We start from the raw sequence: 23,825 nt of genomic DNA on the forward strand, positions 1-23,825 counted from the left end.
CTAAAGGCGTGGTAGAGGCTCGAATTATCTAGTCTGGAAAGCTCAAAAGGTAAGAACCAGCTTAATTTTCTTTCAGATCCTTTCAGAACATAAGAGAATTTCATACACAAAACTCATAAATAATACAATAGAACACACTGGTATTGAGTGAAAAGAAAACGCAAAGGTTCCACCGAGATTTGAACTCGGATCGCTGGATTCAGAGTCCAGAGTGCTAACCATTACACCATGGAACCGACGACGTTCCACCGTCTTTCAGAGACTATGTATATATTATCAAACGTTCTAGTCCGTTTCTACTTTGCCACTCTCAGGAGATAAAGCAAAATAAACGGAGTTGTCAAATAAGATGAATACCACTTTCAAGCACCTGAAATATGAATCTAAATGTGCTTTAACTATAAATACACACCATAATTAAACGACAGTATGAAAAAAGTTTAAATTTCATTAATAATTTTAAAATATTGATTACATGATAAGACAGGATATATTGGGTTAAATAAAATTTTACTAAAATTAATTTCAAAAAATAATTTCATCTATTTGTACTCTTTTTAATGTGTGGCTCCTAGTAAAATTAAATTCACACGTATGGCTCGCATATGTACTGCTCTAAAACATCTCCGCTCTCACTCCACTGTCATTCCTTCTGCCTTCTGAATAAAACCCTGACCTACTTTAATTTCGTTTCCTCTTAACACCATCTAACAAACTTGCATTATTCTTTTCCTCTGTTATGTTCGAAGGAATACAAATATTTACGGTACTGAAAAGTCCAAAGATTGTCGTGCACCAACCAGTAGAGAAAAAGAAACCGCCCGAACAGGGACTTGAACCCTGGACCCTCAGATTAAAAGTCTGATGCTCTACCGACTGAGCTATCCGGGCTCTCCCTGAAAGTTTGTTCTACTTTCTATAAGAGTTTTCTATTGACGAAATTCATTCGCATAGCGAAGTGGCTGTAGTTATGTGTGTACGCAAGGGACTCCAGAAGAAACCGAGAGAAAGCTGGTGAAGCCAGTAACCGGTGATTGCTTTTTATCGGACCCCCCTCAGCACAGCAAGTGTTAGGACGCTAGAGCCTAAGCGCCGCGGAAGCTGGGTGGGTGCAGCGTCGGCACGGCCGCGCGGGGGCGCTTCCGCAGAGGGCTTCCCTCTGGGACAAGTTTCTTCCCAGTCCGATGACCTAGATCCCAGGCACCCCACGTACCTGGCCCAGGTACCCTGCCTACCGCCCCAAAGCCAAGGGCGGGCCGCGCAGAGAAAAGGATGCCACATGAAGCCTTCAGATGCTGTGTTCCCGGAGAAGGCTTCGGTCCCCAGATCGGCCACATTCCAAGGGAGAGGCACAGAGTTCCGCCGTGCCATAGATCCGGGACACACAGGGCCGGGTTGGGGGTGAGGGGGGTACCAACTTCAGGAGGTGACAGGAGGGTTGTTTATGACCCCTATGCCATGTGTAGAGATGCATGTTAGACTCGCGTGTGGCTGTAGTCACGTGTGATTTATGGCTCACTTGTGTATAGTGATTCACATGCATGATTCACAATTAGGAATGCGGGTGCCCTGTGCCCAGTTCTGACGGAGAGAGAGAAGGAAAGGTTTTCCGAGAGGCTGAGGAGTGGGCGGACAGGGCATCAGTTGGCTTCTGACCAGGAACAGATCAATGTCCCAATCACGCAGGCGTCACCTAATGCCTGTCTCCCTCTGGCATCTGGTCCCTCCCTTCCCAATAGGACCCGGGCTCCTGATAGCTATCTGGGTGAACCTGGTCCTGCCAGTCAGAGGGACCGGTTTTGCCAGAGGGGAACAAGCAACTAGTAGGGAGAAAGGCTGTGGGTGGGAAGAGCCAGCCCGCAGCTAGCAAGGACAGAGAGTTTCTGGAGACAGAGAGCCAGCGAGTGGGCCCTAGAGCATCCCAGAGAGAGCTGGGCTTTTCCTCAAAGGCCCATCCTGCCCAACCAGGCCCCGCGGGTCGGCAAACCAGGAGCCCAGCCCTGCATGTTCTGTGGCTCACCTCCTCCAGGCCAGCTGCTGGGGCATCCCTTCTTTCCTCCCATCATGGCCCTGTACCGCGTGCGTGTGACCACCGGTCCCTACCTGATGGCTGGCACACTGGACAACATTTTTGTCACACTGGTGGGCACATGTGGTGAAAGCCCCAAGCAGCGACTGGATCGCATGGGCAGGGACTTCGCCTCTGGATCGGTGAGTAGAGGAGAAAGGGAGGTGGCGACCCTGAGGGCCACCAGGTGCAGGGAATCCTGAAGGAGGGGAGGGTGTTTCTCCCCAGGGCTCATCAAATCCTGCAGAACTCAGGATGCTGGCCCTGACCTTGTGGCCACCCCATTCTGGTCTTTGCCTTTCCTGGGGATCATAAATCCTACCCAGGCAGGGCCGTGAAGGAGCCCTGGGCAGGGGCTCCAGAGAATTCCACTGGCTTCCTAGCTCCTTCTCCAATAACTGAAGGTGGGCTTTGGGGAAGCTGCTTGCCCTCTCTGAGCCTGGGTTTCCTCTTCTCCAGAGGGGTCTACCTGACTCTGCCAGGCCCCAGCACTGTTGGCAGATGGCCAACATCGGGTGGGGGCTCCAAGGAGGCTTGGGAGAGTCAGAATGCAGCCTGCTCACACAGGGCTCCTGCAGCAGATTCTGCCAGATGAAGGATACCTTTTTGTAATACACGCCAAGGCACTACATGGGGTACAGCCAGCTCGGGTGTACTTGTCAGGCAAGGTGGAGGTGTAGAAGGCGTAGGTGTAGGTGCACTTTTCAAGGTGCAGGACGACTTAGGCTGTTCCTCGCCTCTCACCGGCTTGCTCTCTTGCCCCCACCCCAGGTGCAGAAGTACAAGGTGCGCTGCTCAGAGGAGCTGGGTGAGCTCTTGCTGCTGCGGCTCCACAAGGAGCGCTATGCGTTCTTCCCCCAAGACTCCTGGTACTGCAGCTGCATCTGTGTCAGTGCCCCCGATGGCACCCTTTCCCACTTCCCCTGCTACCAGTGGATGGAGGGCTACTGCACTATCGAGCTTCGACCAGGAACAGGTGTGTCAGAGGCAGGGGCTGGCCTGGGCTTCGGAAGCACCTGCTGGGAGCAGCAGAGATGGTGGGGGGTGGGGGTGGTTGGCTGTCACAGAGCCCAGGGTGTAGAGAGTAGGGCTGGAGTTAGGGTAACTGCAACTCAGGGTCCCAAGTAGGTGCTTTCTGAAAATTCAAGCCTCGAACACCCTGAAATGCAGGCACTTTCTGGGCAGTATGTACCCCTCTGGAGACACACCCAGTCTAGGTGTGCACTCACATACACTCATACCACTCAGAGTCATACGCACAGAAACACACAGAGATGGTGGTATGCTCGCCACAGTCACCCTGCTCCTTCCTGAGTCAATTCCTCTGAGAGGAGTTAACCTGCAAGTGGAGTTATTGAATTTCAACTGGGGAGAAGCCCTGAATGTTTAGAGAATTTAGCTGGACAGGCCCTGGGCCACTAGTACTGGCTTTCCTGGTGTGGATGAAGTTCTGTGAGGTGCTGTTCAGGTTCTTTCTTGAATTTGGGTGGGGGGCTTTGAAGGATGCTGGACTGAAGCTACTTCAGTCTCTGGACCCCTTTCCCTCCCAACCCCCGCCCCCACCCCCCCACTTCCCGTACCCACATCTCCTGAGCTATCTCATCCAGAGACAGGCAAGACTAGGGTGAGTCTGAGTGTGGAGATGAGTCTTAGGGCTGAGAGATGATGTCAGGTGAGGTGCAGTGAGTGAACATTACCCTTGCTGACACTGAGTTCCTCACAGACTGCACTCCGAATCCCTATCGTCACCACAACACATCCACCAGTCACTTCACAAGACATGTTTGTTCACCAGTCCTGTGTCAAATATGCATTTTGTGCATGGTGCCAGGCACCATGCTGGATGCTGGGAATACAAAAAATGAATACCATGTGACTTCTGCCCCCTAGGAGTTTGCAGTCTTGAAAAGGAGACACACATGTAAACAATTAGGGAGTTGTTATAATCTGGGGGTAAAGCTGCCCCAAATCCTTTCTACTGATGAATGCACAAAGAATGGGGGACAACCCTGAGGGACTGGGTTCAAGGGTTGGGGTTCAGGAAAGGCATGCTGGAGGGGTGTCATTTGAAAACAGACTTACCAATGAGTAATCTTCATTACCCACAGCAAGAACTATTTGTCAGGACTCCCTTCCCCTCCTTCTGGATCACAGGAAACGGGAACTCCAGGCCCGACAGGAATGCTACCGGTGAGGGTGGCCTAATTTGACTTCTTTCCCATCTTACTCTGACCTGATCCTTAATCAGACTGTTACTAACTCTAACCTCAGTTCCAACTTTGGGGGCCCAACTCTGATCACCACCCTCATTCAAATCTCAATCTAATGCTGACCCTGAGTCCAGGCCCAAAACACAAGTACTGATAAGTGTCCCCAATACCATCAATGGATCCACACTCAACCCTCAGCTGTCCTTGATGTGACCCAGATACCAGACATGACCCTAGGATTGGCCAACTTCAGCCCATCCTGAGCCTCACCCCCAAACCAGCCATGATCTTGATCTCAACACAAACCCAACTCTAAACCAGCTTGGATATTCATGCCATCCTCAAATACTACCCAGATCTGAAGCCCAGTGTCTTCAGGGAAAAAAAACAAACATACTTCAATTCCTTGTCACCTGCTCAGAAAGTGGGTGGTTTCTGGGAGTTTTAATTTAAAGTTGTGTCTTTAAAAGCTAAGGCTTCTGTTTACCCTAACCTTCACTTGCCACTTCAATCTCTTTCCCCTGGAAGCTGGAAAGTCTACGCCCCTGGCTTCCCCCGCATTATAGATGTCAGCAGCTTTGAGGAGATGGAGTCAGATAAGAAATTTGCCTTGACCAAGACAGCGCCTTGTGCAGACCCAGGTGACAGGTGAGGGTGGACTGAGAGTTGGGGAAGAAGCTGGAAGGGCATGAAGTGAAGGGTCTGCTGTGAGGACTTGGCTGGGCAGCTTGGGAGTCATAGTCTGTGACAAATGCAGTTTAATTCAAGTGTCTGGAGCAGAATAGGTGGGGATGGCCCCAGGAGTCTGGCAGAGAGGAGGGGAGAGGGCAGGGGAGGTACCTGGAGTAAGCAGAGGCCTGGGGACTCTCTGGGAGGAGAGAGAGGAGGAATTAAGGGGAATGGACTGCAGGTCCCTCTGACTGGTTTCTGCCCTTCTGCTTCCCTGCTCCCCAGCAGTGGGAATCAGTACCTGCCTGGCTTCCCCATGAAAATTGACATCCCCTCCTTGCTGCACATGGAGCCCAATATTCGCTACTCCGCCACCAAGACGACCTCGCTGCTCTTCAACGCCATCCCCACGTGAGGCCACTGCCCTCTCTGCACTCCTGCTCCCTCTCCCTCTGCTTCTGTCCCTTTGATCAATCATATCTACATCTCTGCCCCTGTCTCCCCTCCATCCACCCCACCCCCAGTCTCTCCTTCATCTCCCCCTGCCCCATCTCCACTCTCTTTTTAAGCAACTCTTCTCTAGCTCCCCATCATCACCTCTTAGCTCTTAAACTCTCCTTCTCTTTCCAGTCCTCAAACCAATAGAATTAATTGAGCACTTACCCTGAGCAGAGCACGGTCCCAGTCACTGCTAGTGGGACCAGTCTGAGCAGGACCAGAGAGGGCCAGTCTTTTAAGATTTAAGGAGGTGGTCAGGACACCTCAGGTTCAATTTCCTGGCCAATGCTTTCTAGCTTTATGACCTTGATTTTCATATAGCCTTTAAACAGTTTTCTCATTTATGACAATAATATTCATACTGACTTCATAGGTGTAGGGGAAAACTTTAGAGAGCTAACATCCAGGGAACATCCCTGGTGGTCCAGTGGTTAAGACTCCATGCTTCCCCTGCAGGGGGCACGGGTTTGATTCCTGGTCAGGAAACTAAGATCTTGAAGGCTGCACAGTGCAGCCAAAAAAAAAAAAAAAAAAAGCTAATATCCAGCACAAAAAGTTGTAGTATTAGGATACAGTCTTGGCTGTGATGGACTCACGGGCTCGGGCTCCCCTGGGGAGATGTATCTGCAAGGCAGTTAATTAATATTGGTGGGTGTTAGTTAATATTGGTGGGGTCACGGGCAGCTCAAGTCTGAGGTTCTGAGTGTGACGTGGCTGGAGGGGATCCAGTTGACATCTGGTCCTGACAGGAGCAGGGGTCAGGAGGTGGTTGCTGGGAGACAGATGGGATTGAAGCTTTGGGCTGGGAGAGAGGAAAGGAGAGGGGAATGGGTGGGTCCTGGGAAGACCCAGGTCATTTTGTGGGGCTCAGCCACCTGCTACCTGCTGCATCAGCAGGCCCAGAGGAGGCCACAGCAAGGAGCTGGATCCTCATGTTCTGGGCTTCGGTGCCACAGCCGTTCTTCTGGAGAAGAACTAGTGGAAGGGGATGTAGGGGTGAGGCGGGGTATGGAGCTTGCGTGTGTCCACAGGCAGACACAAGGGGGCTCAGGTTTCAGGACAAGGACCCACTGAGAGGCCCCGGCAGGACTAAGGAGCATCTCAGAAGCTAGTATCACCTGAGCTGGTCCCCAGATGGATATGTGGGTCGAGGCAGGGGAGGGCCCAGGAGACCATGTGGAGTGCCGGTGTGGGGCTCAGAGAAGGTCCAGTGGGAAGAGGAGTTGGCATTTGGCAGTCTCTGGTCATTTATGGAGGGAAGGGAGTCACTGGGCTTTAGTGTGGCGTGATTGCAGGGTGCCCTAAAGGACGTGAGTGGCAGGCCTTGGAAAAGGAAGGCCTTTTATTTCTCCTCTCTTGCCTCCTCAGCCTCTGTTTTAATGATCATGCTCCTGTTGAGTTTTTCCCATCCCCTAGAAGGAGAGAGCAATGGCACCCCACTCCAGTACTCTTGCCTGGAAACTCCCATGGACGGAGGAGCCTGGTAGGCTGCAGTCCATGGGGTCGTGAAGAGTCGGACACGACTGAGTGACTTCACTTTCACTTTTCACTTTCATGCATTGGAGAGGGAAATGGCAACCCACTCCAGTGTTCTTGCCTGGAGAATCCCAGGGACGGAGGAGCCTGGTGGGCTACCGTCTATGGGGTCGCACAGAGTCAGACACAACTGAAGCGACTTAGCAGCAGCAGCAGCAGCAGGATCTTAGGGGGCAGCCGCTCAGCACAGGTTCATGGAAGGAGTGAGTGGCTCCTTACCGAGCACATAGGAAACTGTCCCGGGGCTTGTCAGGTCACTATTGCCCCCTTCCCCCCATGCCTTCTCCAGGTGCCCACACTCTTCATGACACATCTGCCTCCTTCCACAGCTTACTTTATTGACCGACTGCCACACACCTGCCTGTCCTCTGTTCCATTCCCTTCCATTTGACTTGGCCTAGCTAGTGAGCGATTGTTACAAACTGGGTATGTCAGGGCAACACAGCCCAGTCCTGGCCATAAGGAGCCCACAGTATAATAGGAGTTGATTTGAGTAGTGACATAATGAAGGGTTCACAATATAATGAAGGAAGTAGTGGGTATTTTTGGAAAGATACACACAAGGTCTATGTTTGAGGGGTGATCGGACAATGCTTCATGAAGGACTTTGCATCTAAGATGCACACAGAAGGACAGGTAGTCGATATGTGGTGGAGATGTAGGAGATGGTTCTCTAGGACAGGCACAGCTTAACAAGCCCTGGACAGGGAAATTCCTCCAGGGCTCTAGGCTGGGGGCACAGTGCCCATGGCAGCCCTCAGCCCCAAGCCCAACTTCCCCTCCCATAGGTCCTTGGGCATGAAGCTTCGAGGGTTAGTGGACCGCAAGGGTTCCTGGAAGAAGCTGGATGACATCCGGAATATCATGCGTTGCCACAAGACCCTCACTTCAGGTGTGCAGAGCCAGGTGGAGAGGTCCATTCTCCACTTGACCCTGTACTCAGGCTCCTCTGCCTCAAGCTGGGAAAAAGCTGAATTCTGGGTTGTGGGATTCCAGTGGGCAGGGCTCCTGACTTCACTGGGGGCCCTCTCCCAGACTCCTCTCAGGAACCCATCTCTCCTTCCTCTGGGTGGGGACAAGAATAGGCAAGTGGGGACAGAGCGGGGGTCAAGGGTCACTTAGGGAGTCCTGATCCTGGTCAGGTGCACTTACCTCTCTTCCCCTACCCCTGTCATCAAGAGGTTTGGGCTTTGGGGCCAGACATATGTTCGAGTCTGCCACCCAACTGAGCAAGTCACTCTGCCTCTTAGAGTCCCATGTTAAACTGAAGATATAATTACACCTACTCATAGGACTGCTGGGAGGAAAGACTAAACCATAGTGATTAGCAAAGTGCTGGGCTGAGCAGGATCTAGTGAAGTGGTTTCAGCCCAACTGGCCCCCTCTCTTGTCCCCCAGAGTACGTCAGAGAGCACTGGTGTGAAGACCAGTTCTTCGGGTACCAGTACCTGAACGGTGTCAACCCTGTCATGCTCCATTGCCTCTCCAGCTTGCCCAGCAAGCTGCCTATCACCAATGACATGGTGGCTCCTTCACTGGGACCAGGCACCTGCCTGCAGACAGAGTTAGAGGTGGGTAAGCTGCCAGTAGGGAGAAGGGACGGGTGTGGAGGGTAAGGGTGGGATGGCTGCATCCAGCCTGTAGGCCTCATCCCCAGCCTGGCACCTTTTAAGCAGAATAGTTATGGGTAAGGCCCAGATGGGCCTCAGGCTTGAGGCATGAGACAGGGCCTGGTGAACTGGTATGCATGAACGTGACAGCTTGGAGGAAGAGGCCCTGCCCCTGTTCTGGGGCCTCCAAGATCCCAGGTGCTGAGGCCCAAAGAAAGCCATTTTAGGACAGGCCAAAGGCAGTGCCACTAGACAGAGTAAGGACAATCCTGGAGAAGTAGGAACTCTGGGGGTATGGGAGAAGATGATGACCCACACAGTCTCTGATCTTGACCCAGTCAAGCCCTCAGGCATCCTCCAGAAGGCTGGAGTTGTGGTTGGCGAATTCTCTTCCTGTGTTGATTTTATTGATACTAAATACACTCAAGTCATCTGAGTTGACAGAATAGGAAGGACCAGTGATGGGGAGAGGAGGAGAGGATGCTGGCTTGTCCAAGAGGCTGGGAAGCCAGGTGAGAGGTTGCACAAGGAAGGATTCAGCTGGACCTCATTCCGGACATTCTGGGAAGGGTGAGATTCCCAACACTGGCCTTTAGTGCAGGCACCACGCGTCACTGAGGCCCAGGCTGGAGTGGGAGTGGACAGAGAACGGAGAGGGGAGCAGAGCGCGGGTACGGAAGACACTCTAAGGCTCCGTGCAACTTCCCCAGAGGGGCAACATCTTCCTAGCGGACTACTGGATCCTGGCGGAGGCCCCGGTCCACTGCATAAACGGCCGCCCCCAGTACGTGGCCGCCCCGCTCTGCCTGTTGTGGCTCAACCCCCAGGGGGCGCTGGTGCCCTTGGCCATCCAGGTGAGCCTGCGGCTGGCTTTGAGGGGGTGTGGACCAGGCTTCGGGAACGCGGCCTCGGGGGGCACCTATCAGTCTAAAGCCTCACCCCCTAATTATTCCTCGATGCAGCTCTGCCAGACCCCTGGGCCCGACAGTCCCATCTTCTTGCCCACTGACACCGACTGGGACTGGCTGCTGGCGAAGACGTGGGTGCGCAACTCTGAGTTCCTGGTGCACGAGAACAACACGCACTTTTTGTGCACACATTTGCTGTGCGAGGCCTTCGCCATGGCCACGCTGCGTCAGCTGCCGCTCTGCCATCCTATCTACAAGGTCTGGGTGACCCTCGGGTGGGGGGGCGGGGCACGGTGGCCTTCTCCCCTGACCTTCGGTTCTTGTGACCTTATCCCACTTGCAGCTTCTGCTTCCCCACACTCGCTACACGTTGCAGGTGAACACCATCGCCCGTGCTACGCTGCTCAATCCTGAGGGCCTTGTGGACAAGGTGTGGCCTCTACCCTGCCTTTCCCCGGGGCTCCGCCCCTGATGGCACCTTGCCCCGCCCACAATGGGACCGCCAATCCCATTCCCCATTCCCGGTCCACCCCTTTCCACAAGTCTTCTACCTGCCCCGCCCGCAACCCCGCCTCCCTCCCTCCAATCCCCTCCACCCGCCCCACCTCATCAGGCTCCAACTCCAAAGGCTCCTGGAGGTGGGCAAGGCACCCCAGCCTGAGCACACCTGCCCGCTGACCCCGCGTTGGCGCTCCCCTCCCGGCTCGCCCGGGATTCAGTTCATTCTTCTAGTTACCAAACAGCTAAGGATTACCTCCTACGCATGCAGTAAGGCCGCAGCCTGCGCAGCCCACGTCCTGCTCTTATGGGTGTTTAATTCTTGGTCTTGGATGCTTGATTAACTGGAAAATTCCCTCTGCTGAGTCTCTAGGCCCATCTCTGGGGTGGGGGTTGGGCCGGTTGCGGAGACCAGCTGTGTTGTGTCCTCAGGTCACGTCCATTGGGAGGCAGGGCCTCCTCTACCTCATGAGCACCGGTCTGGCCCATTTCACCTACACCAATTTCTGCCTTCCGGACAGCCTGCGGGCCCGCGGTGTCCTGGATATCCCCAACTACCATTACCGAGATGACGGCTTGAAGATCTGGGCGGCCATTGAGAGGTGTGGGCCTGGGGCCTGTGGCCAATCTGGCCCCACCAGGGCCTCCTGGCCAAGGGAACAGTGTGGATCTGTGTGCTCATGTAGGATGGGGCACTTGGTGCTCCGGGGTTTCAGGTGTTTAGAGCGCAGCATGGGGCACCGCAAGGGTGAGAATTGGGGGTTGGGGTTCCTCATGAAATGGCAGGTAGCTGTGGGCTGGGGAGGGCCTGGGCTGTGTGTGAATGTGGCAGAGGACGGGAAGGACACGGAGTCCTGAGAGGTCAGGGCAGGGGCAACAGCTAGATGTGGGCGGGGCCTCCAGGTGGACTGGTCTTCCTTTCTCCCAGGTCGGGAGGGGAGGCCTCATGTCAGCCTCTCCTCAGCACCCATGACTCTGGAGTGGCGCTGAGACTTGAGGAAGCCTGGGCACTGTGGTTCCAACTGAATATGGGGGTCCCCACTGAACCTCCATGGACTCGCAGTGGACTCTGGGCAGCTAACTCGCACTAGCCTGAGAAGCCTTGGGCCTTGATTTTGGGGCCGGCCTGAACCCAGAGTCACTGCTGGAGCAGGGACATCTTTTTCCTGCAGCTTCGTCTCAGAAATCGTGGGCTACTATTATACCAGTGACGCATCTGTGCAGCAGGATTCAGAGCTGCAGGCCTGGGTTGGAGAGATTTTTGCTCAGGCATTTCTGGGCCGGGAAAGCTCAGGTATCCCCTCCCCGTCCCCCCAGCTACAGACCCAATGACCCGCTGTCCCCCTTGGCCCTACCAGGCCCCCAGTTCTTATTCACTGAGCAGCCTTTAAAGCACATGCCATCATTAGCCCCACTGGATAGATAAGGGAAGGCGTAGAGAAGGCCGCACTGGCAGTAAGTGGCAGAGGCAGGGCCCAGAGCCAGCTCCCAGCATCTCTGGTACCCTTGCTTTCAGCCACTACATGGTCCCTGCTCGACCTTTGCCACCCATTCACCTTCACTTGCTGAGATCTGGGGATGTGTTGCTTTATGGTAGAAGCCATCTCCAAAAAAAAAAAAAAAAAAAGAAGCCATCTCCAGCCTCCAGCACTAAGGACTCTGGGACTCTCTCTCATACCCTCTTATGCCTATCCTGCCAGGTGGCCCCTCCAGCCACCAACCTCTCTCACTTGTGGCTTCATGGAGTAGCTTGGTGCTGCTGCTGCCTGATTCCTCCTTACTGACACGTGTCACCTGTCCCTGGCTCTCCCCTCTCTTTTGACACTGCCTGAGAGGCCTTTGAGACCCAACCGACCAGTCCTCTTAGGCCTCCTTTGCTTAACCTAAGTGCAAGCAGATGCCCCCGACTGCCCTCCCCTCCTTAAAGTCTTCCCTTTGCTCCAGGAAGGGTGTGTCTTTCTGACCTCCCCTTTCTTTCAGGGCTTCTGCCGCCTCCTGATCCTGATTCCAGCTCTGGTTTGTCCTGGATCTCTGTCTCCTCTCGCTCTACCCTTCCCTAACAGAACGATCCTTTCTCCTGTTTCTCCTCTATAGCTGATTCCATACTTGGAAATCCCCCCTTCCCCATTCCCTGATGAAACTTTCCTTGTTGGCTGTCTCACTGTCACTCTTGAGACCAGCACATGAAAACTACAAGTCATCCTCTGTAGAAGGACTTCTGGCCTCGATTGGCCATTGCTACACATGCCATTGCTACTCTTCACAGCCTACCTCCCAGGCGCCAGTGTGTGACGGTCTGTATTTCAGGCACTGGAAAGTGCAGACAAGGCGTCTCTATCTGGGTGAGTGGAAGAAAATGAAAGGCTCAAAGTGGCACAAATGTCCACCCTCTAGTTCCCCCAGCTGGAGGGAGGGAGACTCTTACTGCCTGGGATGTCTTCTCTTAGCGGGGGGTGGGGGGGGGGGTGGGAAAATGCAACTTTTAGCTGACTCAGCACTTCTGGTGGCCACCCAGAGCAATTCCTGCCTGGGGAAACCTGAGGAGGAGGCACGGTCTCAGGTCACCAGGAAACAGAATGAACAGCTCTTGTAGTCCTACCTGTAGTGGGCTCCAAAGCATTTTTTTTTTTTTTTTTGCCTAGTCCCTTGGGAATCTTATTTCCTTGATCAGGGATTGAAACTGTACCCCCTGCTTTGGAAGTGTGGAGTCTTAACCACTGGACCACTAGGAAGTTCCAGTTTTTTTTTTTTTTTCCAAACAAAAGTTTGAACATATAGAAAAGTAGAGAGTATGATACTCTACTTTTACCTACCTAGATGCAGTTTACCCACCACCTAAATACAGTTCCTAACATCTTGCCATATTTGATTAAGTTGTTGCTGTTGTTTATTTACACATATTTCACATTTTACCTCTAATTAATATGCATCTCAAAAAAAAAAAAACCCCACAACACTTTCCTACACAATCACAATGCTGGCATCACGTTTAACAAAATTGACAATTAATCTCCAACGTTACGCTCTTACTTGTCCCATTCTCCTTCAGTTGGTCCTGTTGATTCTGGAGCCAGTCAAGGACCAAATGACATATGTGTTCATTTTGATTCTAAAGTCTCTTTTACTTTAGATTAACTACTGTTAATCAGGGAGCATCCTGATCCTGACTGCTTCTCCTCTAGGGGCAGCTGTTTTTCTCTTCAGGGTTATCTATTTCCTATTCAACACACAGAGTGGGATCAACTGTCTTGTCTTTCTTTATTCAACTTGTCTCTGATTTAACACATCAGGACATTCTTCAGATTGACAAACGTCTCTTCCAACCGGCACACACTTACACCACACTCATGTTTTCAGGTAAAACACATTCGTTCATTAACCTCAGCATGCCTCTGGCTTCCACATTTCAAAGGGAAAAAATAATATGCGCTACAGAAGAATTCCCATATGTCGTCTGACTTTGCTTTTTTATTCTATCCTCCATGAACGGCACACTTGGAAAATTCCCACACACTCCCAGGCAGACAGATACCCAGTCCTTCCTTCAAGCCTCCCCATCTGCTCTGTTGCAGCCTCTTTCCCGTCATCCTGACTCCAAACCTTGGTGCCATCTTGACTCATGTTTCCTGATGTCTTCCTCTCTCTCTAAATCCAGTTAAGTGGCTGGTGCTATTGTACCCATCATTTCCCACTGCCACCACCTAGTCTTAGTCCTCTCACTACTCCTGCAACGTGGCAGCTGCCTCTCAACCTATCCCACCTCTCCCAGCCTCTCTCTACTCGCCCGCCGCCAATTCGGCAGGGCCACCGCCCCAGTAATCCTCTGAAATAGTCCCTAGAAACCACCCTTCCTGGCAAAGTGCTGTAACCTCATATCCAATTAAGTCCCCTCCCTGTCCCCTCACCTTGCTTCTGATTCTGTGCCTGACCACTCTGGCTTCCTATCCTCTCGTGCATTCACTTCATTCAATCAGTAATATTTATTAAATACTGTTAATATTTATTAAGTATTGTTTTAGGTGCTGGGGTTTGGCAGTGAACATGACAGGCAAAAATCCTGGCCTTCAAGAAGCTTAACATTCTTGTGGGGAGATATGGATAATAAACTAGCAAATATGTCAAGTGGTTAAAAAGAAGAACAAAACAGTATCGGGATACAGCAGGTCAAGGTAGGGAGATTACTTCAGTTAGGAGGTCAGGGAAGGCCTCTTTTAGGAGGTGCTGTCTGCTATAGACTGAAGGAAGGGAGAGCTAGTTCTATGGATAACTAGGGCAAGAGTGTAGGGACAGAGGTGGAGTCAGTGCAGAGACCTCAGGTGGGAATGTGCAGGCAGGTTTAAGGAATCAGCAGACCTGTGTAGCTGAGTAGAGTAGGTGAGAAGGAGAAAAGTGGGGAAGGGAATGAAGTCAGAGAAGGAATAAGAACCAGTTTAAGCAGGGCCATGGTGAGGTAAGTGAGGTGGGAAGCCCTCAATGCATTTTAGGTAGGGGTGGTATAACTAGATTTACAATTCTGAAGGATCACTCAATCTGGCTGTTATGTGGAGAACAAACTGTCAGAGGCAAGGGTGGAGGCAGTCAGATTCATCCAGGGGTGAGACGATGGAGAAGGGGTGGTGTGGAGACTGGAGGTGATGGCATGAGGATGGCTTCTGCAAGACTTTGCTGACTTGTGCGGTGTGAGATAAAAGGGGGAGCGAGTGCACAGATTTTGGCTGGAGCAACTGAATGGAGAGCGCTGAAGTGGGCCCACTGGTGGCCACAGGGGACAGGTTTCAATAATGTGCAGGGTAGGGAGTCAAGCTTGAGGTCTGGCGGGTGTCAGGTCTGAGACGCCTCATAGACACTCAGGCAGAGGTGTCAGCTAGCAGCTGCAGATTTATACCCACTATCAAGTCCAGCATGCAGGGGCGATGTGAACTTGGGAATCATCAGCCAGTGAGAGGTGGTGAAGGCCACAGTCCTGGATGAGACCAATGAGATCACAGAAAAGAAGGCCAAGGGCTGAGCCTGAAAATGCCTTTCTCTTCTTTTTTTCCATTTGAAGCTCACCCCATTATTCTACCCAGGGAGGCCCCTTCTCTTCCTCCAGGAAAGCCTCCTCTAACTACCCAGCCCCGTTGCTGAACCTGCCATCTTCTCAAAGGGCCGAGTCCTGGCCTTAAACCTTCCTCTGCTTCCATCACTGTGGGCTTATAAGCAGCACCCTCTCTGACCATCTGTCTCTGCCACTAAACCCAACAGCGGATGAGATGATCTGCTCCTGGGTGCTCAGGCAAATCTTGGTGAATTGGGTAGAATTCTATCATTACGTACTAAAACGAGCTGCAGACAGAAGTGCTGTTCCCTTGAACCTGGCTCGTCTGTTATGACCTCAGCTGGCTAGGCGTTTTCTAGTCCTACCCCAGTCCCCCGGTTCAGAGACCACACCATGGTGATGACCATCCGTAACCTGGGGTGATGATCAGTCGTTCAGTTGTGTCCAACTGTTTGCGACCGCATGGACTGTAGCCCACCAGGCTCCTCTGTCCATAGGATTTTTTCAGGCAAGAATACTGGAGTGGGTGGCCATTTCCTCCTCCACGGGATCTTCCTGACTCAGGGACCAAACCCTCGTCTAATGCACTGGCAGGAGGATTCTTACCACTGAGCTACCTGGGAAGCCCCTATCCTTAACCTCAGCCCAATCCCAATACTAGTCTAAAGACAGTGGCAGCCACATGTTTAGTCTGCATTGCTCTCTTTCCTGTCGGAGAAGGCAATGGCACCCCACTCCAGTACTTTTGCCTAGAAAATCCCATGGACGGAGGAGCCTGGTAGGCTGTAGTCCCTGGGGTCGCTAGGAGTCGGACACGACTGAGTGACTTCACTTTCACGCAATGGAGAAGGAAATGGCAACCCACTCCAGTGTTGTTGCTTGGAGAATCCCAGGGACGGGGGAGCCTGGTGGGCTGCCGTCTATGGGGTCACACAGAGTCGGACACGACTAAAGTGACACAGCAGCAGCAGCTCTCTTTCCTCCTGCAGCGAGCCCCAGTCCTGAGCTTCCCTCAGGAATCTGGTCCCTTCCATCCACACCCTCTTCCCTTCCCCTCACTCTTAGGCTTCCCACACGAGCTGTGCACCCAGGGAGAGCTGGTGAAATTCCTCACTGCAATCATCTTCAACTGCTCTGCCCAACATGCCGCTGTCAACAGTGGGCAGGTGAGGCTGCAGAGGGCAGGCCTGGGGGACACTGGGCCACGTAAGATTAGCCTCAGCAGTGGATGTGAGGCCAGAGTTCGGGCTGAGAGCATGGGAGGGTCAAGGCTGTGATAGGTTTATGGATAGGGCTGGGGTTGGAGTGGCGACTGGGTGGAGGGCAGCACTAGGGCTGAATGATGACTGGAGTAGAGCTTGGTCCAAGTTCGTAATGATGACTCAAGTTGGGCTGTGGAGGGAGTAACTGAGGGGCTCCTGTTGTGGACAGGATGCGGCCAGGTGGAGCAGCAGGCCAGCCCAAGGCTCATTTCTCAGTGACCTCTTTACTCTGGGTCCTCCTCCCTCCTGGGTGACTCACACGACCCAGTCCTGGAACACTGGGTAGGGGGGTAACAAGGGGTGACCCAACCTGGGTCACCCTCTTCCTCACTTCCCTTTTAACAACCACCTTATTTCCCAACTGCAAGATCTAGGATGGTATGGGCAGGAACAGGGATGTTGAGGAGGGAGATGGTCCTTCTTTTCTGGCCAACTGACTCAGTTGGGTTGCTGGGGGCTCTCCACAGCATGACTTTGGGGCCTGGATGCCCAATGCCCCGTCATCCATGAGGCAGCCCCCACCGCAGACCAAGGGGACCACCACCCTGAAGAGTTACCTGGACACGCTCCCAGAAGTGAATACCACTTGTAATAATATTCTCCTCTTCTGGTTGGTCAGCCAAGAGCCCAAGGATCAGGTGAGTGGCGGTGGTGGTGGTGGGGTGTCTGGGGCTGGGGGGAATTTGCAGGGCCTGGATAGTGGAGGTGGTGGTAGCGGTCCAAGGGAGTTTGGGAGCCAACATCTGGCATTTATGCTGAGTTGCCTTGAGTTCTTCAGTTTCTTCAGGAAATGATAGTTGGGCCTCAGAGACACACTTAAGCAAATACCAGTTTAGTGGCTGGGTCACAACTTCCATCTAATTCACCAGTTTAACCAGTCTATCCACCTATCCGTCCATCCAACCACTTACTCACCCATCAGTCACTCATCCATTCACCCAGACATTTGCCGGATCCCTCCCATGTGTCAACACAGTGCTGGGCACTGGGAACATAACTCTGAGTGAGAACTTTCTGCCTGCAAGAATCCTATGGTCTACTTGAGGAGACACACAGGGAAAGGAAAAGGGCACCACAGTGTCATAGGAATTATTCATGAATTCCTCCATTCAGTCCATACTTCTTGAGCACCTGCCAAATGCCAGATACTGGTGGGCAGATATGAACCTTGATGTTGTACGTAAGCTTACAGCCCAGTGACAAGAGGTAAGGATGGGGCCTCATGGAACCTGACGAAGTCCAGGCAAACCTGGGAAGACGTCTTGGAGGAGGTGACATCTAAGATGAAACCTTTCGGGCAGGGAGGTGTTGGGCAGACAAAAGAGGGGCAGGGTTAGTTTCTAAACAGAGGGAAAGACTACCAAGTGAAGCAAAGTGAAGGTGAGAGTCTGTTGGTGCATTTGCAAGAGCATAAACAGCCCAGTGTGGCTGCAATTATTTGTTCAAAAGACAAACGGGAACCATTGAAGGGTTTAAGCCTGGGGTGACATGGTTGAATTTGTGTTTTTGCAAGGGCGCTTCTGTGGCTATGCAGATGGATGGGAAGGGTAATTTTGGAGGCAGGACCGACAGCAAGGAGGCTATTAGATAGGCCAGGCCAGGGAAGCAGCCCTTGAATCACCAATTACCATTATCTCCATTTACACATTGGGTCATCAGTCATGCCTCTGCCCTCTTGGTCTTGTCCCCAAGCTCTCTGCTGTGATATCCTCATTTCTCACCCTTGACTCCATTTGGCACAAATATTTTATCTCCCTAACAAGATTCAACTTATCATCTCATTGCCTGGGAATGCAAGAACTCATCCCCGGATGCTGCTCCTCTCTGGTCTCACTTCCCAAGGATTTGGAGACATTCATTTCAGTCATTGCAAAGGAAAAACACTGGTTTTTTTTTTTTTTTTTTTTTTTGTCTACTCACAGAACACTACATTGCTACTCTCAATACTCTCTCTCAATATTTCCAGCCACCAAATGTGTGGGGGTGGCTCCCACAGCAAGCAGTTCAACATCAGTTGGGTGTCCTCTGTGTTAGTTGCTCAGTCGTGTCTGACTCTTTGTGACCCCATGTATTGTAGCCCGCCAGGCTCCGTTGTCCATGGGGATTCTCCAGGCAAGAATACTGGAGTGGGTTGCCATTCCCTTCTCCAGGGGATCTTCCCAACCCAGGTCTCCCGCATTGTAGGCAGATTCTCCCAGCACCTCCACATGGGTGTCAATGTGGGTCTGAGCCACCAGGGAAGCCCGTGATGAAATCTAACAATTGTCCTCTAATTGAGCTCAATTCTGACACTGTCCGCCTGGAGAGGTGTCAGATCCCACAGGTGAAGGACTCAGTCCCACAAGACTGCTCCTCCACTCCACCCTCCTCACCCCCTTCAGCTGATAATTGCAAGTCCAGCTCGTCATCTGAGTTTCTACCCAACCCCTCCTCAGTTTTGATCATTTGCTGGGAACAGCTCACAGAGCTCAGGAAAATATTTACTCACTAGATAACTGGCGCATGCTAAAATGACACAACTCAGCAATAACCAGATGGAGGCGCTCCAGAGAGTGAGGAGTGTGGGAAAGGGCGTGGAGTTCCCATGCCTCTCTGGGCCCTGTCCCAGCACCTCCACACGGGTGTCAATCTGGAAGCTCTCCAAACTCGTACATGAGGGATTTTTATAGAGGCTTCATTACCTAGGCATGATTGATTAAATTATTGACCACTGGGGATTAATTCAACCTTCAGTTCCTCCCCCCTCTCCAGAGACTGGGGGGTGAGACTGCAAGTTCTAACCTAATCACAAGGTTGATCCCTCTGGCAACCAGCCTCCAACCCCAGGGAATTTCCAGAAGTCACCTGGTTAACAGAAGCTCAGGTGGGGTTGAAAAGGGCTTATTATGAATAACAAAAGACACCCTTAACACTCTATCACTATGCAGTTATAAGGGTATTAAGAGCTCCGTGCTAGAAACACAAAACCAAATATATTTTTCTTATTATAAGTCACAAAACCACACTGGAAAGGGAAGAGTACACAAGAGGATGAGGGTGGAGAGTTCCCTTTCTCATAAGCCAGTGGGAAGCCTAACCCGGAAAGTCATAAGGATAACAACAATAATATACAGCACCTATCACTTCCTGAGGATCTATCATGTATCAGTCATTAAATCAGGTATCTTATGTGCACTATTTCAAAATACAAATATAAGTAAGGGGCTATATTTAATATGCTTAATACAGTGACTGGCGTATAAGTGTTCAACAAATAGTAGCTCCATTTTACAGGGCAGAAAACTGAGGTTCAGAGACACCAAGCAGTTTGCCCAAGGTCACAACTAGTAATTAGGCATTGAACCCAGTCATTCAGATTTCTGTGCTCTGCTTTACCAATAGTGACACTATAGTTTCAGAAATTAGATGTTGATCTGGTAAATAAGACATAAAACTGATTCTTTGAAAATACCAATAAAATAAAGAAACCAGAGATGATTCAAATCAAGAAAAAAATTAACATAAATGTACAACATCAGGAATGGAAAAGGTATGAGAAGAATGGAAAAATTAGAAGAAAATACTACTTATAGTTTTATGCAAACAAATCTGGAAACCTAGATGAAATAAGTGATTTTTTTAGGAAAACTTAAAAAACCCCAAGCAAACAAAAAAAAAGCAAAATACCAGAAGAGGTGAAAACCATACATAAATGAAAAGGGTTGTAAAAGATCTGATCCCTCTCCTTGTAAAGGGAGATTCTATTAAACTTTCAAGGAACAAATAATTCCTAAGTCATTCACACTGCTTCAAAGTATAGAAAAAAGTAGAAGCTTCCTAAATCATTTTACTGGTAACCCTGATACCAGCACCTGGCAAGAGCAGTGCTCTTAAGAAAAGAGAAGTGAGTCTCAGATAGAGGGTTCTAGTCCCAGATCCACATTTCCCACCTGTGTGACCTTGGATATGTAATCGGGCCTCTCTAAGCCTCAGTTTCTTTATCTGTAAAGTGGGAATGATGAAGTACCTGTCTTATCGGATTGTTGTCCTGTTGTGATGGTCCATGTAAAGCTCTTGCAACATGTCCACTGTAATTAAGAAAATAAAATTATAAACTCATTCCACTTAGCTACAACAATCTTAAAAATATATCATTAGCCAATGAAAGCCAATAGTATATAGTAAAACAATAATTCATCATGATGAAGTATAGTTTAACTTAGGAATGAAAGGTTGGTTCAGCTTGATGAAATCTAACAATATCCATCATTACATCAGTAAAGAAACACACCATGTAATCATCTCAATCAATACATGCTGGAAAAGTGTTTGATAAATGAGAATGGCCATTACTAATAAAAACTCAGTATAAGATGAAACTCCCTTATGGAGTTTTGATATTTCAGAAAAGAAAACACTGGCCTTATGTTGAAACAATAGAAGTCATTAAAGTCAGGGAGGAGAAAACAAGGCTGCGATTTAACAGTTTGAGGAGGCTCCGTTGGTGCAATAAAACAAGGCAAAGAATTTTTTAAACATCAGATTGTTGGCACCAGTTTTATTATGTGAGCAGCGTGTGCTGGTTAAGAGGCTGGCCCCAGGAACCCTGACGGCGAGCCAGTGGTGCACTGCGGTCAAGCCCAGAGGGGCAGTCCTGTTCTGCCACAGGGTGGGACTGACCAGTTCATTGCGCTATTGTTGAATAGAGGTTGGCTAGGCTGGAAAGCACGGTGGCTGACTGGGAGACGCCTCAGAACTGGTTGTCTTCAGGGGTTGCCTTTTGTGTATTCTTGGGCATATCTGGTGGGACGTTTATGTTGATTTCAGTAGTGTTAAGCACGTGGTTATGTTTCATTCATAGAGCAGTGGCCCAGGCACAGCAAGGGACATTTTAAGGGATCAGCGGGCTGCTCTGCGCAGGTGGCTGGAACGGTGGTTCCGGGGTTTCAAGAGTTTGCGTTTATAGTGGCCGTGGCTGGGTGACGCCTGCCTTTAGAAGCCACCTTGACTGCATTTGTTGACAACTGTGGCCCTGAACATCATCCTGACCCCACACGTGATTTTCTCTCAGAGGCCCCTGGGCACCTACCCGGACGAGCACTTTACAGAGGAGGCCCCGCGCCGGAGCATCGCTGTTTTCCAGAACCGCTTGGCTCAGATCTCGCGAGACATCCAGGAGCGGAACCGGGCCCTGGAGCTGCCCTACGCCTACCTGGACCCTCCCCTCATTGAGAACAGCGTTTCCATTTAACCCCCTCCTCTTACCGCTAGCGCTAGCGTGAGGTGGGCCAGCTTCTCAGGGTCCTCCAGGCCCTTCTGTCCTCTTTGTTCTTGATCAGCCTTCACTTTCTCGACGCGTTTTGTGCCCACGATGGCTCTAGCATCGCATGAACTGGGCCCTGAGCTGGGAGGGACCAGTCCGGCAGTGTCCGCGATGAGCATCTGCTGACTGAAGTCAAACGCACAACAGGCTCTTCGAAAGGAAGGATCTCCATCATCCCTTGTCCTCCTTTGGGCAGCCTCCTGTGAAAGCCTAGCCTATTCCCCGTATTCTATGAAAAATCTACCTCCTCTCATCAGGCCCAGCTTGGAATTTTGACCCCGCCTTCCCAGTCCTCTCTCATTCCTAAATTCTTTCTCCTACTTCACCTCTTTGTTTCCACCTTCCTCCCATCCTAGGACCAACCCAATCCAACTTCCTCCTTTGAAAGAACCTGGAAACTGGACAAGGAAGGATGTGTGCTCTGGATCTGCCATGTGGTCCACTTTGACCCCTGCATCTTTACGGAAGGATTAGAATTAGAGCCCAGCTTACCTGTACCTCTAACTGTAGTTCTCAGGGCCAAGCTTCCTGGCTTGAGTGTGTGTGTGTGTGTGGAGAGTCTCTCCCCAACTCTGTCCTATCCTGACTATCATCCACCACCCACTTTCTGTCCTTAAGCCCAGAAACTTCAATAAAAATTACTATGCATGCTAAGTCGCTTCAGTTGTGTACGACTCTTTGGGACCCTATGAGCTGTAGCCGGCCAGGCTCCTCTGTCCATGGGGATTCTCTAAGTAACAATACTAGAGAATACTAGTGGGTTGCCATGCCCTCCTCCAGGAGACCTCCCCACCCAGGAATTGAACCCATGTTTCTTACATTTCCTGCATTGGCAGTCTGGTTCTTTACCCCTAGCACCTCCTGGGAAGCCCCAAAATCAGTATACTTGGTTCCCATTTCATTTTCCTTTTTGTACCTGTGTGTATGTAGATAGGTGGGGTATTCAGAGATGAGAGAAAGAAGGAGCCACAATGAGTCCCTAGAAAGCTGCTCTGGAGACAGGAAGCCTCCCAGCTCAACCCATTACCTAGCCAGGCCCTACATTCCTTCACCTCCCAGACAGAGTGTGTCATCCATCAGGAGGTGAAAGAGTATCCAGACTCAAGCTGCTGCTGCTGCTAAGTTGCTTGTCGTGTCTGACTCTGTGCGACCCCATAGACGGAAGCCCACTAGGCTCCCCCATCCCTGGGATTCTCCAGGCAAGAACACTGGAGAGGGTTTAGCGACCCCATGAACTGTAGCCTACCAGGCTCCTCTGTCCATGGGATTTTCCAGGCAAGAGTACTGAGTGGGGTGCCATTGCCTTCTCCGCTAGACTCAAGGGGTCGATACAAAAAACATAGGTATTAGGTATGGCTGAGTGAGTTTGCTGTGTACCTGAAACTGTCATAACATTGTTAACTGGCTGTTACTGCAATATAAAATAAAAAGTTAATAAAATACATAAATAGCCTATATTTTTTTCTCCTTTAGTTAATGTAGTGAGTTATGCTGATTTTCTAATATGAATAAATCTGGCATTCTTACAAAAAAAAAGGTATTTTGCAAAGCCTGAGAATCCAGTTTCTGGGTGTCAGGTTGTCACCATTGCCCCTGAGATCTGGTTCCTCTTCTGAACTCATGGAAGACTCAAGCTGTGGTGCTCTTGTGCATGGGTGGAGTCGTGGATGAGTTCTGACCAACAAGTGAAGAGCAGAAGTGATGTGGGTCATCTCCAGGCAGGAGTATTTAATTGCTGGCATAAGCCCTTGAGACCTCTCTGCCTCTGTTCTCAGTTCAGTTCAGTTCAGTCGCTCAGTCGTGTCTGACTCTTTGCAACCCCATGAACCGCAGCATGCCAGGCCTCCCTGTCCATCACCAACTCCCGGAGTCCACCCAAACCCATGTCCATTGAGTCAGTGATGCCATCCAACCATCTCATCCTCTGTCATCCCCTTCTCCTCCTGCCCTCAATCTTTCCCAGCATCAGGGTCTTTTCCAGTGAGTCAGCTCTTCCCACCAGGTGGCCAAAGTATTGGAGTTTCAGCTTCAACATCAGTCCTTCCAATGAACACCCAGGTCTGATCTCCTTTAGGATGGACTGGTTGGATCTCCTTGCAGTCCAAGGGACTCTCAAGAGTCTTATCCAACACCACAGTTCAAAAGCATCAATTCTTCAGTGTTCAGCTTTCTTTATAGTCCAACTCTCACATCCATACATGACTATTGGAAAAACTGTAGCCTTGA

General features: G+C 50.9%; 1 protein-coding gene and 2 non-coding genes across 3 annotated transcripts; 1 reads left to right on the forward strand and 2 right to left on the reverse strand.

Moving 5' to 3' along the window:
• Window positions 1-164: 164 nt before the first annotated feature.
• On the reverse strand, window positions 165-236 carry TRNAQ-CUG. The gene has a single exon. It is a non-coding gene; the product is annotated as a tRNA-Gln (tRNA).
• A 582-nt stretch (window positions 237-818) lies between these two features.
• Window positions 819-891, reverse strand: TRNAK-UUU. Its single transcript has one exon. It is a non-coding gene; the product is annotated as a tRNA-Lys (tRNA).
• An 824-nt stretch (window positions 892-1,715) lies between these two features.
• ALOXE3 (arachidonate lipoxygenase 3) lies at window positions 1,716-22,669 on the forward strand. Its single transcript, XM_006062893.4, has 15 exons — window positions 1,716-2,211; window positions 2,840-3,044; window positions 4,177-4,258; window positions 4,807-4,926; window positions 5,233-5,358; window positions 7,770-7,873; window positions 8,380-8,552; window positions 9,302-9,445; window positions 9,554-9,757; window positions 9,843-9,929; window positions 10,430-10,599; window positions 11,170-11,291; window positions 16,101-16,201; window positions 16,765-16,935; window positions 21,348-22,669. Exons 1-15 carry the CDS (start codon window positions 2,005-2,007, stop codon window positions 21,525-21,527), a joined length of 2,196 nt encoding a protein of 731 aa, XP_006062955.1. The 5' UTR covers window positions 1,716-2,004; the 3' UTR covers window positions 21,528-22,669.
• The last annotated feature ends 1,156 nt before the right edge of the window (window positions 22,670-23,825 follow it).

The sequence above is a fragment of the Bubalus bubalis genome, chromosome 3, assembly GCF_019923935.1.
Source record: "Bubalus bubalis isolate 160015118507 breed Murrah chromosome 3, NDDB_SH_1, whole genome shotgun sequence".
Lineage (NCBI taxonomy): Eukaryota > Metazoa > Chordata > Mammalia > Artiodactyla > Bovidae > Bubalus > Bubalus bubalis.